The 24923-nt window shown below is 42.1% G+C and overlaps 2 protein-coding genes across 2 annotated transcripts in view; one reads left to right on the forward strand and one right to left on the reverse strand.

Moving 5' to 3' along the window:
- Positions 1–96: 96 nt before the first annotated feature.
- LOC112574006 lies at positions 97–11555 on the reverse strand. Its single transcript, XM_025254776.1, has 12 exons — positions 11439–11555; positions 11012–11179; positions 7086–7207; positions 6388–6523; positions 6101–6238; positions 5386–5403; positions 4909–5189; positions 3715–3857; positions 3097–3239; positions 2152–2245; positions 1350–1506; positions 97–532 (listed from the first exon to the last, which is right to left on the reverse strand). Exons 1-12 carry the CDS (start codon positions 11518–11520, stop codon positions 443–445), a joined length of 1572 nt encoding a protein of 523 aa, XP_025110561.1. The 5' UTR covers positions 11521–11555; the 3' UTR covers positions 97–442.
- A 1094-nt stretch (positions 11556–12649) lies between these two features.
- Positions 12650–24923, forward strand: part of LOC112574429 (G-protein coupled receptor 54-like) — a 37149-nt gene continuing 24875 nt past the window's right edge. The window contains exon 1 of the mRNA XM_025255501.1: positions 12650–14052. Coding sequence (XP_025111286.1) covers positions 13636–14052 — 417 coding nt within the window. The 5' untranslated portion in view covers positions 12650–13635. The remainder of the gene's footprint in view (positions 14053–24923) is intronic.

Below are 24923 nucleotides of genomic sequence, written 5' to 3' on the forward strand. Positions count from 1 at the left end.
GTTAACAGAACATATAAGCTGTAGAATTTCTGAATCTTTAGAGTACACACTTGGATTGTCCTGTATTCGCGCCTTTGATGTCGGTGAAAGCAGCAGCCAAAGCAAGAGCTTAGAGCCTTTGCTAATGAGGCACTGTCTTATGAAGCCAATATTTATAACATCACAGGAAAGGAAGTTTTGATTTCTCCTCAAAACCAAGAGGAGGGAACTGCCAGGTCCAAAGACTTGGCACACGTGTCGAGAAAAGAAATTTTTGTTAGGATTTCTTTTCGACTTGCAGACATTTCCGTTCCTCCTTTCAAACTCGAAGACACACTTTCTACATTCCGAAATTTAATAATACAAAGTAAATAAAACATCAATCAGAAGAAGAAAATACGGTTTGTTATTCCCTTGCACTCTTCGAGTGTACCTTCTTGACCTCTAGCGAGCATAACGGCGGTCACTCATCAGTTAGGGCTATGTCCCTTTGTACTACGTGACTTCTGATGACGGGACTGTCACGGCTGCTGACTATTTGGTCAGAACAAGGCTGAAAAAAAGAAAGCACCATTTAGGTAGAAGCACGAGACAAAGATACAGGTGTAAATAATTCTCCTCCTCCTCCTCCTCATCATCATCATCATCCTCGTAATTGTTCCACGTCCTTTGTCTTTCATCTCTCCCCTCTATTTTCTTCATAGTGTTTGCAGTACCTCGATCAGTGCTTCGATACGTTTTTGACAGATAACGATGCACTTAACGATAAAACTTTGGATGGATTTTCCTTTTGCTGACTATTCATCATGGATCTGTTTTTTCCCCCTCGATCAGCCATGCTAAACTCTTCTTTGCTAGTATAAGAGGCTTAAGGATTCAGTATTAATTGCATGTTTGTAGCAACCTTTCTGGAAAGCACATACAAATCACCTTAAATGGACGGAAAAAAGAATAAAGTTGTGATGACTTCACTTTTGCAGACCTTGAAATAACAAGTGTACATACACAAACCTCTTCATTCTGGTTCTCAGTAGTTATCAAGTCAAAGATGCCACAAACATTAGATGGCAAAATACAAAACAACAAATAATCATGCTACTTTCCTCTTAAAAACAGTTTCTTTGTCGCCACTCATTTGGTCCATTTTACAGACGTTCAGTGGATCCGGACGTTATTGATGTAAGGGACATAAATGCATCTTCTTATTCGTGAGAGGGAGATAATAACCCCTGCCGAACCCCCTAATAAGCATTGAACTTCTCATTAGCAAAGGAATTAAAGCGTCTGGCGACGATCTGGGTCCTTGGCCATCGCACAGTCGCTATATAAACACCATACAAAAATCAAAGTTGCTCATGATAGCTGCTCACCTGGGGACAGAGAAACGACTTAAGGTTGAAGTCCACTTGGCATGAAACAGTCAGAGTCTTGGCCTCGCCGATGGAAAAGGCAGGAAAAGGATTGGAGGAAAAGTGATCACGTGATCTAGCTGTCCAGCGGTTGATAACTGACCTGGGCGTGGGGCACCTGTTGCATCACAAGACTGGATGTAGCAAACTGTTAATTCTATACCATGGAGTATGCTTCACATAATAATGACTTATAACGGGGAATAATAAGTAACAATATGTCACTTTAAGAAACCGATACCATTTGCAAATGTTTTTTTGCGTTTCATTTCTCCTTTTTTCACTAAGGTCTGAGCCTTGTATTGCATGAACTTATATTTTTAGTGTGAAAGACAATTCCATTTTCGTTTGCGCATGATCGGTAACTAGTCTAGCTGTAACTACAACCTTTATCAAATTTTGGTGAAAAAAACCTCATTGTACAATGTTACGTAGTTGACAAATGTGCACACGTCACAGTGATGTATTTCTGGTCTCGTGCTACACACGTGATCTCCTTGAGAGAGCGGATAATGCACCTGTTTAGGTCTCCATCTATCAACATATGTCTTGCGTTGCCAGTGTTAAGTTTAAGCCTGAAAGTTGACTTCGTTTCCCCGTTAACTGAGTGGTTGCCCCTTCCTATTTCATGTGTTGATAGCACTTGACGACCAAGCCGAGTACTGTCCTTTTTAAGCAAACTTGAAAAACCACATGGCGCTTTAACAGCATGGCCAAGAGAAGGAAAGTTCATCAAAAATTGTCGAAGAGCAAACGGTCTTACCCATGTTCATCGAGTAGCGCCACCTGGGATTTGCTGGCGTTAAGAGGAGTGGTGTATTCCACTCGGCAGCTGTGGGGTGACGCACACTCATCCTCTTTAATAAAGAACCACAAAATGTTTATATTTACGACCCGATTGACTGCTAAATATAGCATCTACAGACTTATCAACTTAGCTGTTAGTTTGAACGTACATTCGCCACACTGCCTATGACACATGCAGTTTAATACAACCCTTCCAGCTGATATACAAATTGTGTATATTTTAGTTTTTATTTTATTATTATTAGTTTTTTAACTAAATATTCTTTAAATATGTATGTGTCAACGAGGGATCCAGTCTGTGAATGTGTGCATACGTATCCATGTCGACATGTTAATATGTATTGGTGTCGTGTAACAAAAAAAGTTAAAAAAGAATTAGGGTATTTTAAAGCCATCTGTGTAACAGTAAAGAACACTATCTTCTTGTACACAACAAAAATCTGTAAAATTTTGGAAAGTCCTTTAAAAATCACTGGCCGCTTTAAGCTCTGGTACTGATACGAAATAGCAAAATCCTCTGAAGCGCTCATGGTGGTTTGCTTATTCGTTCAAACGTGGGAGTATTTGGCCACAGAAGACTAAGATCTTGATGTCTTTTTTAGCTTTTTCAAGGGCTGAGTGTGTTTTTTGGAAAATATATTTCTTAAGGTTGCTTAGCTTATGATGAAAGAGGAAGATGGACCATTTGACAAACACGTGTCATTTAATCGAGCAGCCGTTTTCTTACAGCAGTTCGAGTCTGTTTTCAAAGAACCGATCAATTATTTACCTATTGATTCAAACTTGATCAAGTACATCCCCAGAAAACGACGGAGAGGCAGAACAAGAGAGGCATTTGCTGTTTTATGTAACTTTACCCACTACTTCGATTTGACAGAATATTTCAGGTAACGCTACCCACCGTTCAGGCCGGATACGTGAACGTGCAGTTGCAACGTTTGCCCCAGATGAACCTGTTCACGTGGACTGTCCTCTCCTGCTTCAGACAGGTAAACGGAAACTTTGAGGTGTTCCAGACTGGCCTGCATTTGAGTCTCCTGACCTCTGTTTATGAAGGTGATGCACAGAACAAACAAACGAAAAAAAAAAATGAGCGAAAGAACAAACACGTAAAATAAAAATTAAAAAATCGATAAAAGAAAAAAAAAAGGGAAAACAAGGATACAGCAAAGGAAGATGAGCGTTTTTTTTTTCTCTTTGTTTCGTTTATTCCTTGGTACTCCTCTAGGAGCATAGAGCCCCAACAACACCTCTCTAGTGACCCGGTTTTTGACACCTTTCCCCCACAATCTCTCTTTGTGGTCATATTGTTGTTTTAAACTATGACGAATGAGATTTCTCAAATCCTTTTAAGACATGTGTTAGACATTTTCTAGAGCAATATTGGGTAGCAGACCATCTTCGAGTGTAGGTGAAGACATAAATACTATTTAGCCGTTAAACCAATCAACCAGCCCGTTGGCACCCAGTATGGAAGTCAACGAGCTCACCAGACTAACCCACCCAGTTTAAAACTCACCCTGCATTGTAAATGACGTCGTCGAGATCGAGGTCATCTACGTCATCGGCATCACATCTGACTTCAACAGTGACGTCATCGCTGGTCACCAGGTCTGCATATTGTCTGAACTCAATAAACCACGTGACACTCCTGTTTCCCGGCTGGAATCAAAGGTGCGTGTCACACACACCCACAACCTTGTTCTCGGCTCGTGGGATGATCAAACCGGAAATTGAGAGGGGAGGTAAATACAATCTTTGCTCAGTATTAATTCTCTTCACTAAATGGAAGGAGAAAAGAGCCCTAACTTGCACCTGATGAAAAACAGAAACGCTCAATCCTGTCTAATTGCTGCTTTTGCAGTAGCTAGAGTGAACTGGTTGCAGGCAGCGGAAGCCACCGCGATGCAGTCAACATAGGAAGTGGAAAAAAGAACTGTGCCGCCCTCTCGGTGAATTTAATTTTTATTTCTTTTGAAACGGTCGCTTGTACAATTATCTCCCCATGGTGCCTGACGTGCAGAGATGGGAGACAACAGATGGTAGGAGATAAAGGTACATTGAGGTGTTCTGTTTGTAGCTTGATTAGGAGGGAGTGGGAGAAAGTTTAAGTGAAAGTGGTGACTCCAATGGCGATTGTATGCACATGTGTGACCTTTTAGCTTTATCAGACATTATCACATGTTGCAAACAGTCCATTTTTTGTATCATCTTAGACCCAAAAGATTAAGTGACAAATTAGTTTCCCCCAGTTACCCTTACAAGAAAAGTGAAGCTGTGACCTCTGACGTCACCATGATTTCAACGATTTCCAATTTCGAGTTGACCATACTCAGCATGCGCACAGTCTCAGCCTTATTTTGAATATTACACAGAACATAAAAATAGTAATAGAGGAACTGACAGCAATTAAAATAGGAAGAACCACGCAATAGCGGTGTTTTTAGATAATGAGCATTCTTCCCTTTATTTTTGGCTAATTGTTATTAACTTAAAGTACAAAAAATAGTAATGCTGCATAAAACACACAGCAATTATCCTGAAAACCTCCACAATCAATGCTGTGTACTCATACTCCATATGTCGTTAATTTTGTGGACGAGTGTTTGGCATGACCTACTGAACCGAAATTTGTAAAAGTTTAAACAGCCGTAATCACGAGCAAAGATAATCATGTAACATAATACAGGTCATTCGAAATGCTGACTCTCACCTCGGAGGCTATGCACTCAGCTCCAGAAACCATGTCACGTGTTGTATTGGCCCTGGTGTTGGGGTTTGTCGTTGACTCATTGGTGCTGGAACCAGTCACGTCGTCGAAAAAAGACAGATGGACGTAAAACAGGTTCCCACTTCTGGTGACGGGGAGACGACACGGGAGGGGCACTCCACTCTCGTCCACTGCCTGCACGTGTCGGAAATAACGCTGTTTGGCATTGACCTTCAGACTGGCCCGCAGGCTGCCATCCGGGTACCGCAGACAATGGTATGTGGCTGTGAAGCAAAGACAGAAAAAGTTTTGAGGTGGGAAAGGTCCTTAGGTTATTGGAGTTTTACGTCGAGCTAGTTCAGTGTCACCCAACCCAGTGGAGTGAAAAGAGTTGAATGCAGCAAGGCTCACACCCTGCCCACCCCTTGACCTTTGTGACGTCACAACAGTGGCTGAAGTATTATAGTAAGGGTAGCTTACCTTCAGGCAGAGTGCTGGCTGAAACAAAGAACAAAATAAATTCAAATAAACTATTGCCATCTCTATTCATCTTGCTATGTTGTTTTATTACACAAAAAAGAATTATTTGACTAGCACTTGTCAGCCCTAGAGGATATACCTATATTTTCTAGCTTGAAAGAAGTTCTATTATGCTGTATGGTGCTACAATGATAGCGGATTTTATTGTGATGGATAGGTGAGGGAGAGAACACTCACATAAAGGTAGTGTTGTAAGAACATTTAATAACTATCAGCTTCGTTTAGTTCTGCTTCGGGATAATGTTCGTCTAACCTTACAGCCTTGGCAATATTTGGTTAACATTTTCTTCATGTCAGTACCATTTTAACATCAGGTTTTTTGGGGGTGAAGATAATTAAAGTTGAAATTCTTCTGGCGCTTTGATGTGGCGGAAGTACTTCCACCCTTGAGAGGGATAAAAGGAGAAGAAAAAAAAGTAAAGAGAGAAGGAAATAAACCGTGAGACAAAATCTGAACCCAAGACCTTACGATTTTAAAGGTCGTGGTCATAATTGAGTGTCTTACCACCATGCTACCGAGCAGCAGCAGGAAACAAAAACCAAAAAACCCCCAAAACAAAGAAGAAAAAAACCCCCGTAGATTCCCTCCTCGCAAAAATGCTGAAAAAATTTAAAAAAGACTCAAAACCCATAAGCAGGATAGGGAAATACCTACGCTCTTCACACGAGTCCCCCATCCAGCCAGCCAGACAACCGCCGGGACAAACGGGAATAAGGTCCCGTGATTGACATGGTGGCCCATAACAATGACATTGTCTGTCACACTGGTGTCCAAACCATCCTGCCTCGCATGCTGCAAATAATAACAACAACAAACAACAATAAACCTGTATCCAGAGGGACAAAGAAAAAGTGAGGCTCGATAAGTGAGAGTAGATACTGCTACTATTACCATAACTAAGAATAATGAAACACAAGAAGTTTAAATGCCCGGCTATTTACGTGTGTATCTTTGACACAAAAACGGAAGTTTGACGTCACAGTCCTCGAGTCTCCAAAGGCCGTTAGCATTGACTTTGACACAGGATGCTGAAGAGGAACTGTCACTCGCAGTCTCCGTGAGCTTGGTAAAGTTGAGCTGAAATGAGTTAGTTTTTCAGTCCATATCAATAAGCTCAGGCGCAAAAAATGAAAACTTGATTAATGGCTGTCCGCACACCGATACGAATATTCGGAAATTTGTAGGCACACAGGAGATATGCAAACAATGAGAGAGGGAAAGATTACACAGAAAGATAAATGTATGAAGAAGAACAGTGGATGTCCCTTTGCGTATTAGGCTGAGTTTGATTTTTTTGTATTCTGTTTATCTTAATTTAAAGAAGCTTGGTTATAATTTTCTCGTAAGATTCAATTTTTATATACTTTAATATGGGTAAAAATATTTTGTGAAAAGTGACCCCTTGCTTTTCCAATTTACGAACATATTTAATATTCGTCAACAAACACCTAACTACCTTCTTCTGACTGAACATCTTTGGTGTTTACCATGTGGCATATCTGAAGTATTTACCTTGCGGGGTATCTAAAAAAATGGGCTTGTGAAACATTTGTCCGAAAGATGTATCCCTAACCCTTTTTAAAACTAACGATACAGAAGAGAAAAATGGTAAACATTGAGAAATAACTATTTTTCATACCTGACGTATGTATGTTGGCGTCTTCCTGTTGTCTGTCCATACAATCTTCTCACCTTCTTCAGTCTTCCTCTTGCTGGCTCCAACCCACATCTCTGCCGTCGGTGATCTCTGGTGTACAAAATCTGAAACACATACATGCAAACACATACAAATATAAACACATAAATAACAAAACGCAAACCATTCAGGTTGGTCTTTAAAGGTGGTTCGTGTGCGAAGTGAGGGTGGCAGACACCGGGGTCACAGAAAGAAAAAGAGCGGCGGCTGAACTCATTGACTAAGAGATAGATATCCGTTGAGAAAAACTATGGCAGAGAAAGACCCCATTGTAATCAATGCACGTGTGAACAGGCAACTAGTACAGACCACCAAAGACTGGTGTCACACTCCGGACTGTAAGACAGTGCAGGCGACATGGTTTTGGATTTCCCGAAGCTTGTCGAACAGATTGTTGGGAAGATCAACAAACAGTGAGTTGGAACAGTCTAGTCAGGACAGTACAAATTCAGATATGAGAAGAAACTGTCAATAAATATCTTATTTGCGTATTCTGCGAAGCTGAAGAAAAAAATGACTAACAGACCTCATTACTGTAGTTCTCTAGTAAAGGTGATGCGCCAATTGTCACATAAAGATTTATCACCGTCTGCGAGAGTGGGATGCAGTAGAAAAAGTAGGAGTGGTGGGAGGCGGTGTAGCTTAGTTTACTTTTGGAGAAGATTAGAAGACTTTTGTCTTCATCCACTCCTTCATTGAGTTCACAGTGTTCTCTGTGGTGTTAACAAGCTGCTGTTGCCTAGAGACTAGGCCAGACACAAGTAGCCAGTTGATATGATTTCTGTTGTGTGTAGACTTGAAAACCAACTGAACTTGACAATATTCGTAGTAGTGATTTCTAGCGGTTTTCGTTGCAGTTGGTAGACGAAACGAAATGAAAATGGAGGTTTTCAAGGATGATGACAATGTTTGTATTTACTGACGCACACCAGTCAAGGAAATTCAAGAAGAAATTTAGAGTTATGGAACTTATTGTTTAGTTGTTGGCAAGAGAGATGCAGATCCACAGGAAAGCTATCAGGTGGTCAAGATAGTCTAGTCCAACCTCAAACGTTTTAAACTCATCACCATGGGGTGACACAATGAAAACACACTGACCCTGGTGGTTTTCTGTAGAAAACATTGTCACCACTACCATGTGAGAGCCTGGGACAGGAGTGAAGGATAAAGCCTGTGGGTGTTCATTCAATTCATTTTGACTTCGTACCCCCCTGGGTATGTGGTAGATACAGGAGCAGCTGCAGATTGGAGTATACAAATCAGACAGTACAACAGCTTTACAACAAGACTGGGTGTTGATATAAACGATCTGGAATTGCCAGATGCGATCGAGCAAACAAGAAGGGAAGTCCCTGAAGATCACTGAAGACCTGTCTGACTCACCCCATCGTTCATGGTTTAAGCTACAGTCCCGAGTGGAGACAATCACCGGTGTAGCCTGTTCACACCGATGTTCAAAGCCACCACCGAACGTTTGTCTTCTGTAAACCATTGCTATGGTGGAGAGTAAGCAACATAGCCAATACACACAAATACACACACATCCACATGCACACATACACACACATATATATATATACTCATGCACGCACACACCACATACGTCTAGACCAAGGTTACCTCTATCCATCCTATATTACCTCCCTGACACAAATAATTACCAACACGCAGGCAGAAGGCTAATTAAAAATAATCATTTGCTTTTTTGTCTGTTTTCTACTCATTGACATTTTTTTTTACCCTTGATAGGAAGATGGATTACCCAGGCCTCAGCTATCAGCATCATTAGCTAGTGGTGTGTGAGTTGTCTATACTCTCAGTCTCTGACACTCTGTGCTGTGTGTCTGTGACTGGCACGGCAGGGAGCAGTCGTACATCAAGCTGATCGAGTCTCAGACGGTCCCATTCCGTGCCTTGTCTGGCACTCCGGGGACATCACACAAGTAGACACAGCCAGAGAGGAGTACAGAGGCCTCCCATGCTCTCTGTGCTCTCTGTGGTCTTTAATTTCAGCAAAATTGCTTCTGGAACTATTCTCGCTTTGTTCAAGAATCATGCGATTGCGAAGTTCTTCTCCAATGAATTGGTTTATTTCGTTGCAAATTACTGCTTTCAAACTTTCGAAAAACTTACTTGGAAGACACATGACTTAGAATTCAGAATTCACACCTGCAGTTTGAAAAGTGGTTCAGACCGCATTTCTTCACAGCGTTCAGTAATAAAGTTGTATAAACATGGAGGGTGCGATGGAGTGGCACCAGCCGCTGCCTTCAGTGATCTTACAAGTTAAACTTTATATCAATGCATTCAATCTTACCCCTTCCCTAAAACGAACAAAACCCTATAACAAACATTTACAAAGTCCACAAAGCATTTTCACAGCAAATTAATGACGGATCCATGTTCCATTATTTTATGAGCAAGGTTTGGTTTAATTTCATTTTTTCCCCTTCATTGTGATATGAAATTTATATTCTGGGACACACGCTTTAATATATTTGCACACATGCATGGTTTGTGTGCGTGTGTGTGTGTGTGTCCGCGTGCGTGTTGTGCGTGCGCAGCCTGTGGGATCCATACTTCCTGTCCCGCTGGTACCATCGATGGAGGGGCGTTCCAAGTCAGCCATAACCAATGTTACCACGTGACCAAGTGCTCGTTCTCACAAAGTGCAGGCCGGAGGCGCATGGCGAGCTGCTGACACACTGTGGACTCTGGTAATCAATGCTCGGCTCTGTGTTTAGTCCCGCACATCGCTGCATGAAGTCTTCCTGCCCCTCATCCTTCCTCCCCCGGTCGTCCATTCCGTGAGGGCATTAGTGCCACTGAGTCAGGCACGGCAGGAGCAGGAGGATGTGCGGGGGCAAGGATCATGAGATGAGGTACACTCTGCAAACTCGTGGGCGTGAAACTGAATTGTCTACCGTGTTGTCATGGAAATGGTATTGAAATCTACTTACCACCCGAGCGTGGGAGTCGGACATCAAGACCAAGGGTAGAGTGAACAGCGGCGCTAAGCTGGATACTAATACTAGCAGTCAGCTAGTAATGCATTTTAAGTATATTAGTTAGCGGCTTGAGGCGTAGCATCTAGCTTAGTGAGGTCTAAGGTTGTGATGAGGAAAAGGAAAATGTCTTCACTAGGAACGAAAGGGGAAGATGCTTTTAGCCCTCGCATTGCCACGTAGAGGGGGATAGTATACTGCCTCCTCTGCGATTACAAGGATGAATAAAAAAATGTTGTGCAATAGCTGTCCTTCATTTGCATGGGCATGCTTCTTTTGTCCCCCATATTTCTTGTAAAATATCCTCGCCATCTTATCTTCTTCTTTTTGCTGTTTTACTAATTTCATCCTGAATATTTTGTTTATTTCTGTCTCTCGTCCACTTCGTTATGCAAATCTGACCAGTTCAATGAAAGCACGTTGATTGCTAAAAGTGCAAACCTTGTGCAGAGGGCTTCACTAACAGACCATTGACTAATCGTTTTAGTAGACAGCAGACAGAGGATGACATACAAATACAAGTTGGCACAAAAGATGTCTAGGTTACATCGCTCCGTTCTGCGACAGGAACTAGTCACGTGGCATTAACGACGCACTAGACAGAGTCCTGCACACGCCCGCACACACACACACTGGGGAGTGGAGAGAATAGAGGCTGAGCAATCAAATTTCCTGTCAAAAAGGTCATTAATTTTACGACATTTCGTATCAAGGCACTTTTACAGTCTCATTGCACTGGCGGAAAAAAAGACAACTTTGAAAAACATTCAGCTTGCTAGCGGGAGCGAAAGAGAGAGAGAGAGATTAACAATCACTTTACTTCGTTGTAGAACCTGCGCACCTGTGCATACTTTTCGTTCTCACCTGTCACCAGTCTGTTTTCCGCTGGGGTTAAGATGGACACGAGGTGACCTCTGGCGAGGCGGCATACCCGAGCGGCCTCATCGTGGGGTGCGTGCGTGTCGTGGTAGCGGTAGCAGGTGTGGCCCTGCTGTAGCCACCCGTCCTCGCACGGCAAGCGATGGTCTGACTCTGGGCAAGTCATGCGAGAGAGATTGGTGAGCAGGTGATGGAAAATTAGTAAAAGACAAGAATCTGGTTGGCGGTTGATGAGAAATGGATTACCCGTTTATACGGCTCACTGCCAACATTTTATTAGACATTAAGACTGATATAAAATGACTTCACTTTAGACATACATTTTGATGTGAAGACAGTTTACAAAATTTTTTTTTTCTCAAAGTAAAACAAAGAAAAATATCATTTAGTTAGGAAAAATAAATTTTCTTACCAGATGAATTGCTGTTGAGTAAAATGGTGCTCACTACTTGTCTGGACAAAACAGCCCAGACGAGGAGAGAAAGCGGGGCCATTTTTTTCTCCTCTACTAAGCAGATTACTTATTAAACCCAACTTGTAAGCAAGTTTGATCTGGGCATGCGCATGGACAAGGTTCCGCTAGCTACAGGGAGACAATTACTACGCGCAGCTTCATTAAGTGCGATTATCTCCTCCTAATCATTTTGCTAATGAGGTAATTTTATTAGCTTCTGTTAAAAAACCTAACCCTAATGGCAGAGTGCAAAGGTCACGTAATGTTAATTAATGCGAATCCTGGAAAACTGTTTCTACAAACACCGAGCGGTAAAGGGCACGTGCAACGTTTTTTTCTGCTACAACGACACGTGTATCATAATGAAATGTGTATATGCCTACCATATAATGACATAATGGACACACTATGGACCTGTGTTTGAATCGCATGTGTATCATAATGACAAGTGTAACGCATTTCATGACTTCCGTATTATCGTGAAGTGTGTATCATAATGACATGTACACAATGTTTGTCTGTCATACTGACGTGCATGAGCATCACGAGGAGACGGGTATGTGTAGGATAGTGACATGTGTATCATAATTACATGTTAAAGTGTATGTGTATCACAATGACACGTTTCATTATAATGACATACGTACGGGCATCATAACGTGTAACGGGTTTGTGTGCCATAGAGACGTGTGTATACATCATAATCACTCACATATTCAAACAACAATAATAACAAACCAGCTATTCATTCACTCAACATAGAGCAGATGATATCAGCCAGTTACTTAAGCAGATGATGATATCAGCCAGTCATTAAAGCAGATGATGATATCAGCCAGTCATTAAAGCAGATGATGATATCAGCCAGTTATTCCAGCCGATGACGATGTTAGCCAGTTATTAAAGCAGATGATGATATCTGACAATTACTCAGGCAGATGATGATGATATCTGACAGTTACTCAAGCAGTTGATAACATCAGCCAGCTACTCATCCAGTTCAACCAGTTCGTTGCGATGCCAGCATCTGTCGAGGCATGGCGCGTTGTGCCATCAATCGCAGTTTAATGACTTCCACGGAACAGACCGGTAAGTTCGCGAATGTGCCTTCGGGGACCGTGGGCCCACCATGCCCGTTGCCCGTTGCACGCAGATTTCCCGCGACACGCCGCACGCGCATTAGATCGTAGTTGTCGTCCACACGACTCCTCCAGCAAGTCGCCCCCATCCTCACTGCCACCTGTTCTCCCTCCCATTGCGATTCTTGCCGCCACCACGCGTCTGGGCCTGCATGCGTGTATGAGCATGGCTTGGTGGCATCGTCTGCTAACTGGCCTTCCAGTTGAACCGCAAACGTCCGGCGCGGGAGGTGGCTCCTCCGTAAAGAGGACAGATGGCGCCTTGAGCACGAGGACACGCGCACGACTTTAAGTCTGTGAAACAATAGGCCTCTTTCGGCTTTTACTTCAGACCGTTGAGATGAGATGAACACGAGGCTGAGAATTATCAGGACAGTTGTTCGCCTTCAAAAAAATTTATCAAAAAATAATTGTGGAATTATTTTATTTTTCTTCGGAAAAAAGTTTGATTTTTTCGCTTGCTGTGTAAGATGTTAAAGTGCAATTACTCACATAGGAAATGATGGAAAAGAGTGGGCCAGACTGAAGAGGATCCATTTTCTTGTGTGAATACCAACGTTACTTGTAGCAGGGTGTGTAAAACATTGAGGTCGCTTGTGATTATGTTTCGGATAGAGATTTTTATTCATTTTGTCCTCCCAAAAATAACTTTGACTTTTTGAGACAAGTAGTTTTGATGTACTTCTAATAAGAACATATCCTAAAAAAAAGCACAACACAAGAATTAAACACGCGCAAGTACATAGAAGAAAATAAAGACTTTGCCTAAGAGTAAAACGTTAGTAACAAATTAACCTTTACGACCTCCTCTAATTTGAGAGTTTTTGGTGAGCACTATACGAACCTTCTTGTGAAGTTAAGGACACAGTTCGTGATGAAACTTTGAGTGCTTCAAGGATGAGACAATTTTTGACATTTTAAAGATTTTGAACATGTGCCAGTACGGAGAGGTCCACAGCCAGTGTGATTAGCCAGTGAAAGTTGGGAACTTTGAGTTCCCCAACAATCATTTCATCATGTGGAACGATCTTCACTCTGACTACTTTGCCACTCACAGTCTCAGTGCCCTTCACTCGCGTTCTTTCCATCTGAACGAAGACATCGTGAACGCCGCCAACCATTCGCTCACGTCACGTAATCTTCACGTAGATGATGACGTAGAGAGCGACGCCAGCAACGGCATCAGCACGGCGGGGGACAACAGCACTGACTATTACTACGACTACGACGATTCGGTGGGCAGTCTACCCGTTAACGAGATGGTGGTGAATGGGGTCGGGTACGGGTTGGTGTTGCTGATGGGCTTGGCCGGAAACATACTGGTCATCGTGTCCGTGGCCAGGTATCGGCGGATGCACAACATCACCAACATCTTTCTCTTGTCCCTCGCCACCGCGGATCTCCTCCTCGTCTGTGTGTGCGTGCCGGTCAAGGTAAGACAACTCTAAATTATAACAGTAATTGAATTATGAGTGATTGTGTTCTGTTTGTAAAGCAATATGCGCGGAGTCAGGATGCACCTCGTGACAACCGAGATAAGTAGCTTGACCCCTAAGATGGCCTCTTATGCAGTCTCGGCTACTCCATTACACCGTGTTCCTTAGTCTCGGTAAGCAAACACTATACATACTGAACCCTCTCTATGTGCTAGAGCTTGAACACTTTATTAATCACCTGTCTTCAAATCTTGTACTAGCTATGCTTGTTAAAAAGCACACGAAAGAGATTAAAACAAAGAATATTTTTTGTCCTTATGAATGGATCGTCCTCTAAAAGACCATCGACATGTACGTGCATGTTCGACGCCCACGTGGCACACCATTCTCCCACCCGTTGACCCAGCTGTGGAATCTATACTTGACCACTTAAGGGACAGGAAAGGTAGCAAGAGAGAAGGAATGTGTTTGACCCTAAGAAAACTAAACGATTCCAAGATAACTGCGGTCTCCACCGACTAAAGCTCACTTGGTTATCTTCTCCTTACACTTGTATACAAATCAAGTAACAACCACGTGTTTGTATACAACTTTAGTGCGGGGACAGGTCAGAGGTCAAGTCAAGGATCTGTAGTCTAGAGTTCTGTCCGAGAGCGTGCATTCATGCGCAGTAATTAGAGTAGATATGCGTGTGCTTAATGGTACACACGTGCAACACCACAACGTACATGCATACATTTATCCCTGGACTGGTACCAAGGGACGAGCAGCTGTGCTGGTCCGTTAATTCTGGTGGTCGTCATGGGCAACAGCTAGATAGACACAGCGGCTGACAAATCTCACCACAGGCCTGTCTTGAGTAGTGGTGAGCGGGTCCTGCATGGAATGGCCAGTCCACTCTGTCACGGTTCTCACCTTCTTTCTCTGTCCAACTAAGGCGTTGACCCTCTCTCAAAGGTACCTTGGAAGATTTTTTTCGTATCTAGAACTGTCCTTTGAAGACTTGGGGCTATTAAAACAGTATTCTGTATGAGACCCATTGTCGAGTAAACAGCATCTCTTGTCTACAGTGCAGCAAAGGTGAAACTGAGGCAAGGTTTGTACAAAATGTATCTGGTAAAAATATTTTCCCTCGTCGAAAATGCTAGAAACAACAGTCATACCTAACAGTAACCGTAACCATCACTAGACAGCGAAGAAGCAGACTTACTGACATACAGACATACAATGAAGGTGGAAGGTGTGGCCTTTGATCATTGATCATTTGATCATTGGCAAACAACAGGTAAGCAGACTAGGAACAAACACGTCTACTAGAATGTTACAAACAATAAACATGTCAATCAATGTTTACAAGCGGAAATTTCTTAAAAACCTCAAGAGGATCGGTGAAACTGTTGTCTGCACTTGTCAGTTTGTTCAAGTCTCAAGGGATGTAACATCATTGTGCGTGGAACAGCAATGGCGTCTGGCTGTCAGGATGCAAAGCACTGGAAGTCAACGATGAAAAGAGATTCTGGAAGCGTGTTTTCGTAGCAAAGAGATCGTTACAATTCAAAAATAAAAATTTTAAGGTCCTTTGATCAAGAAATTTTAAGCAGATTTGCACCTTGGCAAAGATCTGTAAGTTGTTTGCATTACCTACACTTTAGGTTCGCTTTAAATATTTATTTGGGCTTCATGTCCATAAGATGTTTGTGTTTAGTGCTTTGACTAGCTTTAACTATTCAGTAACCTCCGTTTCCATAGCTTTTGTACTAAAGAATGGAGTTTATTTAATAGGTAAATACTCATTATTGTGTGGTGTTTACTTTATTTATTTATTATTTATTTTTACTTCTATCTTCTCAAAGAAAGTTGATGACTTATGGAGGATTGTGTACAAAGCCATTCAAGACATCAATTTGTTGATTTGATCAAAGGCTCCTATCTCAAGAGTTATCGCTCGGAGATATTTCTCGATGGAATAGTTTTATCTTGATGTTGGCGGGTTTTTTTTTTTTAAACTGTCGGTGTAAGATATAAAAGCATTATTATCACATGTGTAGTCTAAATATAGTTACAGTAGCTGCTCATCAGTGTTTCTAGCACAGTTTTTGACCACACCGCTCTGAAACTGGTAAGTTTCCTGGCATCCTGTTGGAGCAATCAGCAAAATGAATCATCGACATAAAACTTCACACAAGGCAGACTCTGTAAAGATGTGCCGTGCTTTAAAATTTAGTGAGATGTGTTTTTTTCTAGTTACTCGGGGCTATAACCAAAAATCTGGGCAAATAACCTCCTTGAGATACACGCCTACACACTTCATAAGCTCAGAAAATTAATCTTGTCCTTTTGCAGAGCACGGAGAAATTCCACTTCACACAAGTACAGACAAAAGAAGAGATTCTTTCAATATATGTTTTTATACTGAAAAACAGCCTTTTTTTTAAAAAAAAAACGAGACTTTGAAAAATCTCATTAAAAAAGGTTCACTATCTGTCAATGAACATGGAAACTGCTCGTCTTCCTTTGAAACGCTCTCAAAAGTTTCTAATACCCCTAGCGCATTTTTCTGTACCAGCCCCTCAAACTGGTTAACCTCAAACCGCAAAGACTTTTCAAAGAGCAAGGACCATTTTTTGTTGGAGCTGGAGGCGTACGCCTATTGGTCACAGTGAAGACCTGGAGAAGGGTAAGATCTGAGGAAGACCTCCTGCCTCTCAGACCCACTAGAGAAACCTATGTACCACAGTGTGGTCATTGTGAAGAGCTCGTTTGGCGTTCCCATGGAAGGACACAAAGTTTTGTGTCATTTAAAAAAAACTTTCAAGAGGGAAAAAGTCGTTCTGAGATTGGCTCTGAACTTCCGCTGGCTTGAACAGCTGACGGCTAAACTGATGCCTGCGACGTCATCTCTGCTTGCCGAGAGCTGCCGAGGAAGCGGACACAGCATGTCCCTGACGTTCTTGTCAGAGGGCGTCAACCGTTGATGACACGCACTGGCCGGCATGCTTGGCTACTCAAAGAGTTTAGACAAAGTTAGGTTACAGTCAGCTGCTTGTGGAATCAATGGTAGCCTCGTTGCTAGATGCTTATAGAATCAATGCCTGAGATCTTTATTTTGATATATATACCTTTATGTTTCTTTGGAGTGAGTCGGCACTCTTTGTTTTGTTTTTCTTTTCATGGCCTGTCGTGTTTTCTAGAAATCAGGGTTATAAGCAGATGTGTATTCTGAAGCTTTATTATCACTGGAAAAAACAGGTTGGTTAAATTTTCTTTGTTCTGTTATTCGACAATACCTACGCACTCAAACACGCGCGCGCACACACACACACATGCAAACACAAACAAACAAACAAACAAACAAACAAACAAACAAACAAACAAACAAACAAACAAACAAACAAACAAAAAACAACACAAAAAAAACCAACAACAAAAGAACAAAGAAACAAAGAAAGAAAGAAACAAACAAAAAGGAAACCAGAGTACCCTCAAGAAACTACTCGAGGTCAGTCATGCAAACAGCTTTCACACTTAGAGAGGGGTCCGTCGGGGCTTCGATCCAAACCCACGCCACCCGACTTTAGCCACTGGGTCAGCAACCGCAGCTTAACACCGTGAGCATCCTCAACATCGCGGCTGATCCCTGGCTGCTCCTCGTCTTGCGACCTTGTCTTCTTGGGCTTCTGCTGCTCGCGGTCCGGGATTGTCTGGCCTTTCGACTTTTCGTGGGAGCCGATAAAAGCCCGGCGGTGGGGTGGGATGGAGGGTGAGGAGTAAGGCTGGTGGGGCCAATTTACCGACGATCCTTGTCTGCACAGCCCCTGCAGCAGTAAGGAGATCGGGCTTCATCAGGCCTGAGGGATGCAGCGGGTCTTGCCATCTCTCATGGCCAGGACCATGCTTTCCGATTGGGCCCGCGAGACTTGCCTGGTGAGCCTCTGCTTTCTGCCTCAATTAGCCGAATTTTTCTTCTTCTCTTTGGCCCAGATGCAGCAAGGACTTTTTTTCTCCCTAAGTTTTTCAAATTTTACCACTTAAGGATGGGTGATACTGGGTGGGGAATGGGGTACCTACGTATGTTTTAACCTGATAGCAGTGGGTTACGTGTGTGTCCAGTATGTCACAAATGTTTCATCTTTCACGCACACTTCCTCGGGTCACGCTTTTTCCACGTAGCATATCTACGTGTCAGAAACCATCCCTCGAAACATTCCCTTCAAATATTACTCAGCAGTATGGAATCCGTGTGACTTTCCCCCTCCCACTATGTCATTCATACGCGTTTGGATCAAGTATTTTTCATGTGAGAAGTCTTTTTCCCTTTTCTCAAGCATTCGCTTTTGATTACACATTGACAAATCTAGCAACAGCTGATGTACGGTAATTTAAGTCCAATCAGTAACCGAGACTATATCACCCGATGATGTGACAACCCCTCAAACAATATCCACATCCAGAGAAAAACATTGAGTGTGCCTTAGGCGAGATTCGAACTCACGATCTACAATCCTCGCTGTCTCATCACTTCGCGATCGGACCACCTACAACGGAGCCATACACCTTCGTCCCCCATCCCACCTTCACTCAGGGATTAAAAACTAAGGACGTGACCCTGTCAATATCAAACTCTAAGCTTATGTTTGTGTTTTCTTGAGTAAGCTTCATCTTAGCGAAAGACCGTTTTTATAATCTGAACTCGAACGAACATTTTTTTTGGTTAGGTACAAGAAGAAGTTTTCTTGAAGCCGAAATTTGAATAAACCTGAAAGCTACTTGCTGTGTTTAGTCGATTTAAGATAACAGAGTAACTAATATGGATGCTTTTTGAATGACCTCATGGACATGGTTACGTCCCGTCCAATTTTGAAAACCACGTTGAAAGGCCATGAGACGGAAGTGACCTCATTCTACCCTGTCCGATATCCAGGGTTTCCACAAAAAAAAAAAAAAAGATCTTGGACAGCGGGACAAAATCAAGTCAGCAATTCATCACAAAACCGACGCCGGATGGTGGAAACGGAAATATGGCCCCGTATTTCCTTTTATATAAATTTGATAGTGGCATAGCATAGAAGGAATAGCAATGATTTGATAATGGGATATTAAGAAGTAATAGAAATGATTTCGATAGCGCCTGCCCAAACCATGAAGTGGAGTTCAAAAGAACAGCTCACACTTTAACAAGAACGATAATTGCTACGGACACAAGGCCGTCAACTCTTGAACTGAGGAAGTATGATTGATTACGAAGTTGTTTAGAGGATCCATGGAAGAAGATGCATGATAAACACACTTGTCAGTGGGAGTGCAGTTGAGGTGGTGTACACGCGAGTCTAAACATGTAGCAGAGAAGGAAGCAAGGAAGCACAAGACCTGTAGATGAGAAAATGGGAAAAGTGAAGTTCAGAAAGAAAAGTTATAGTTGAAGAGAATAAGAAAAAAATAATCTCATCTAGCAAAAAATAAAATAAAAGGAGGAAAATAAACTCTGGGGACAAGAAAGCCCATACTATAGGCTGCAGAGGTCATTCGTAAAAGGTCGACAGATGAAAAGGATGGCGCAGGCATAGAACAATACATAACAGTAATACGATAAACCACAAAGCAAGAGGAGACTCCAAATTCCACTAAGATCCAGAGACGAGACAGAGAACAGTCTCCTCAAGGTTATTAAACGAAGGGACATCACTCTTCAGACAGTGTGAGAGAGAGAGATGTCATTGTTACGACCACTCACGTTTTCACTCACTTCTTAAGATCAGAATTCTTGTGAAATGCAGATTAAAATACGCGTAGACAAATATGCAGTCAGCATAAAATAACCCATTGGCAGTTTAAATACAGAGTCTCAATATCAGGAACTCACTGAGACTAGAGACAAAATATTCGTTATATCGAATAATTATTTTTTTACATGAGATTCTCAAAATTCATTAAGGTTGTTGTATGGTTTTAATTTTATAACATACTTCTTCTTTCACTAAAATAGTAGGAAAAGATATAAAACTTGATGGAAGCAGAAGAGAGGGAAATTTTAAAGCATCTCTTTCTCACTTAGTTTCAAGACGAAATCACTTAATATCTCAAATCCGAACTCATACAAACTGCTAAAAATGCTATACATCACAATGTAAGTGTAAAATTCTGAGTGATTGCTAAATAGAAGAAACTAGTCTACTGTTTCTTGACAAAGTCGTCAATGTTAGGCTGGAATGGAGTATTATAAACAGTTATTAGCAAAGAAACCTCAAGACAACAAAGGCACCGATTCATGTCATCGGTCGTTGCACAACAACAAGGAGAAAAGCCACCTGACCCCCAAACTAATCTTGACCTCGGCATCTCCCTCCTCTACCTCCCCACAAACGGCTTTTGCCAAAGTGGTGTGTCTATCACGTGACAGCTCAGCAAGCCGACGCTCGCTTGAAAATCACTTTGTCTGAGGATGTTTCAAGTTCTAGAGATTCGTCTTGAAGATTTGATCCTCTCCCAGGAATGCTCCGTGACCTCGTGTTTTGAAACTAGCTAAAAAGAACTTTAAAAAAAGGTCTTCATGTCTAGCTTCTCTCATCCTCTTACGCTGTGGCCTCCTGTTGCTCTCCCCTAGATTGGCTTTAGTTTTTTTTCACGATCTTCGAGAATCGTCCACTGCGTGGATCGCGTAACGGTGGACTCATCAGCCGTCCTTCCTTCCACTTTCTCTCTCTCCCCCTCCTCCTCCAACACACAGATCAACTTCAGAGAGGATCTGAGCTTTCTCTTCCAGAGTAAACTGATGCTTGTTTTAAGCCATTTCACTCTTCTTTCCGATTGATAAACTTCTGTAGCAGACGAAACCTGATCTCACAGCAGACGACACAACTGACGTCGAACGCCAGTTAAATCTTGTTACAGATACCAACGCTTCTCTTGAGACCGACCACTGACCGACTCCCCCTCCTATCCCTTGTGTTCTTCTCATATTCATATGCGGGTTAACATCCTGGAGAACGAAGTCACCACACCAAAGAAAGTTCATTCAACGGATTTTTTCAAACTTTAACTTTAAATTTTTATTTGTTTTGATAAAATTATATTGAAAACCATTACATAATTTTTTTGCGTTGAATTCTATAAGAATCTGCCAGGACTTTGGAAAAATAACTATACTGAACAAACTCCTTAAATCTAGATTTTTAATTGTAATGAGATTAATGACAGTGAGTTTTTATACGTGAATGTGAAGAAATAAATTTTCTTATCAGGAATAGCAGTAAAGGGAGCAGACTACACTGTTATTTAGGAAATATCTCGGCAGGGAAACCTTCGCTAATTGGCAAGAAAAGTCTTGGACAATGTGGGCCGACAATTAGTTAAAAGTAACTTGAGACACATTTTTAAAGCAACAAGCTCGAAAGTCAGTTTTTTTTTTTTGAGTCAAAGAACGAAGGCATGTAACCATTATAACAATTTACAATGTTTTTTTCCGCTTAAGTTTAAGAAACCAGCGGTTTTTATTTATTTGGTTTCCATGATAAAGAGCTCCGCAGCTAGAACCATGTCAATTTTTGTTTTCCACGATGAAGAGTTCAGCTAGTGCTATGTGATCTATCAGCTTACTTACCTACCTCCTAATGCATACCAAGAGAAGTAGCTAGATGGATGGCTAGCTTCATCACCAACCAGACCTGGAGCAAGCTGACCCACGCTTGGGGCCGCCTCGCCTCCATATGTCATCGGGGGGACGCAATGAGATACAGCAGGCCTCGCCATTGTGGTCGGTCACGTGGTCGTTCATGGGGTGGCCAGTTCATTCTTTTACATTTTTTTCTCTGCTTCCTCCACGCATCCTCGGAGGACAGTTTTCATGCTCACAACATGACCAAACCGGTTTTTGCCGCCTGATGGTGGCGAGCAGTTTCCTGGAGACCCACGAGGGAGGCGACTGCGCGGCGTACGAAGTCGTTGGTTATGTGCTCTTTGTAACAGATTGGGGGCAATCTCCTTAAAAATTTGATTTCAGCCTTGAATCATCTCTCCGTCACATTCCTTACAGCAGGATGACAATGACGAGTGACTCGTACTCACGCTTTGTCAATGCCGAAAGGTACACGAGCTCACCCACGAGACTAAAAAGTACAGGTGAGATATCGTGGCACTGACAGGTGAGGTGGACAGGGTTTGGACAGACCACAGCCGACGAAGGCCACAAACTCCAGCACAACGGGAAGGAAACAAAACATGAACCTAATATCTACTTACTTCCTAATTATTCGCCTGTCTACCTATCATTTCTTCCTTGAAATAGGTTCAGACTTACTAAATAAAATACGAATTAGAGTTATCTAACACCTAAAAACACATACAAGTTTTAGACGGTGGGTGTCGAGTGGATGAACGGCCGTCACCATGAGCGTATAATTAAATAAACACGACAGAGTGGATTGCGGAGACCGTTCATTAATTTTATTTTATGAGTTATGGATTGTAGAACTATTTCCCGAAAGACTGCCAGTTAGCCCCGTAACTTACCTGACCAGAACTTGGCAAACTAATAGACAGTTGAGGTTTTGTTACTGAGGCTGGCAACGAGGAGTCGATGAATGCGGGGACAGAGCAAGCAGAGAGAAAGGGATGGGATGGGAAAAGGGGAGGTGAACAGAAAAGATGGAGACAAAGAAGAGAGAGAGAGAGAATGGGGGAGATAAAAATGCTAGCTAAAATCACGCGATCTTTTGATTAACCTCAGCATAGAGGTTAATAGGAATAATCTGGAGCAAACAAGGGAGATTATTTCTGAAGAATCCTCATACCTATACATAGTAAAGAGGGCTTCAGTGAATGATGAAGTTTTTCAGAAAAGGACAGCTTAAACGAATGAAGAGAAAGAGACATCAAAGTGGAATAGATGTTATCCTTATTTACGCTCGTTGTTATGAGAGTTTAATCACACTTCATACGACATAGCATCTTACACGACCTGAGCCAGAATACCTCAAGTATTATATTGAATACATTATCTAGTACTGGGTGTCCGGGTGAAGCAATGGTAGAGAAGATGTCAGCAAGTCATTGAGGATAGCAGACTGTGAGCTCAGACCTCGCCCCCGCCATTCTCTCCCCTTTCCCCACCCGCCACCTACCCGCCTCTGAATCCTTCAAATGTGCTATAACAACACACTTCTTCCTTCAGCATTACTCCTAACAACAGTCCACACAATGCTTGTCCATCTTCAAATCCACTCAGTTCTAGTTATGTATTCGTTATTTTTATATTTGTCTATTATTATTTATCAGTATTGTCGTTTATCGCATGTTGTCCACGTCTCGTTCTTGTCTTACAGGAGTAAGTATGCGCTATATAAATCATGCGCTTATTGTTATTATTACTACTTGTCATTTTTATTTGGATGAGGGTGGAAAGGTACTTGTTAGCGTGGGTTTGTGTTGCTAGCATCCTGTCTTACCAGTCCCTCCCATGACGTCACCAGGGTCTTGATTTACTTCTGGCAAGGCTCGGATTACAATGCTTGACAATGGAAGCTGGAAAAATAGTGTTAATGATGAAGATGGATCAGACCCAGGAGCTTGTATAGTCATCAATGGCTCGTCTGTCCTTGAATTTACGCGACCAGTCACCCAGTCAAAGGCGGAAGACTCCATTACCTACCTGCAATTTTGTTGCTTTTTTTATTTAACATTTTTACCTGAGTTTGCAAAGAGCTACTGCTGACTAATATGAACGGAAGGCTCATAAACACGACCATGAATTGATAAATAGGCTGTACACATACATTGTGAGTAGAAACTATGACAGAGAACTATTAAACAACACTAAAAAATTAACGAATGAAAATTCTGATTAAGTAAAAGAAGATACACGGAGAACCCAAATTCGACGATGGTTAGCCAAGACAACAGGGATTAGATGAGTAGAACCCTATGTTGATGATATCGTAACACGTAGCCGTGCACAGACCCTCACGTGCGTCGATCTGAGAGATGAATGTTCAGATTTCTACACAGCCTTCGCGGAAACAGCCCGTCGTACGACGGAAATGACCTGTTGAGTCCTGCGCATGAACACTTGCGAAAGACTAGCTCGTGCAAACGTTCGGAGCGTGATACCGGCCATAAGGGGTTCCCGTGCAGCTAATGAGACACAGCATGAAGATGGCTGGAAGCACAGAGATCGACTGAGGACAAATATCCCAGGAGGAGTAGCCTCGTGATCACGCCAAACTGTTCTGCAACGATAGAGGAGGAAGAGTCTGAGAACTTGCACTTCTCAAACACATACAGAGCTAGTAAAAAATATGGCAGGAGCTACTTATTCACGAAACATTCATCATATGAGCAAGATGATTTACAGGACGGTCCCAACCTGTTAGTCTTCGTGAACTATCTTCATTATTTATTGAAAACAACGTAAACACATTCAGTTTCTATAAGAGAGAGAGGAGAAGGATTTGAGCGATAACAAAGACGAAGAGATGCTTCTCGGCTTGTTTCATGATGCTGTTGGAATGCACTCAAATAAGGTTTTTTTCTCCTTCTTCTCATTGATCCTGCAGGACAGGGTTCTAACCTCTCTAAATATCCTTCACAAAGTCTGGCGAAGCGGATAGCTTTTACAACAGGTTATTCTGCCATTTCGGTTATTGTATTTGCACAGAGCGAATGGAGTATTTAAAAGTACTTTCAACAGATCTTGACTTTTTGTGTGTAATTAAACTCAAATTGTGTCACAATGAACGGCAGCAAAGCGGAAATGGCCGCGAACGTGACCCTGTGGTCGGAGTCAGAGCGAAGAGATATCTGAAGACGAGACAAAGTTGTCCCGCTGAGAAAGCAGAAGTGTTTATAATTTAATGCCAGAAAATTAAAAAAAATCG

This window comes from Pomacea canaliculata, linkage group LG10, assembly GCF_003073045.1.
Source record: "Pomacea canaliculata isolate SZHN2017 linkage group LG10, ASM307304v1, whole genome shotgun sequence".
Lineage (NCBI taxonomy): Eukaryota > Metazoa > Mollusca > Gastropoda > Architaenioglossa > Ampullariidae > Pomacea > Pomacea canaliculata.

Coding starts and splice junctions, on each gene's coding strand:
- LOC112574006 (XM_025254776.1), bottom strand. CDS start 11,520: ATGGCCCCGCTTTCTCTCCTCGTCTGGGCTGTTTTGTCCAGACAAGTA. Junction 6,239..6,387: donor TTTGTGTCAAAGATACACAC/GTAAATAGCCGG, acceptor TATTATTTGCAG/CATGCGAGGCAGGATGGTTT. Junction 533..1,349: donor AGTCGTTTCTCTGTCCCCAG/GTGAGCAGCTAT, acceptor TCTTTTTTTCAG/CCTTGTTCTGACCAAATAGT.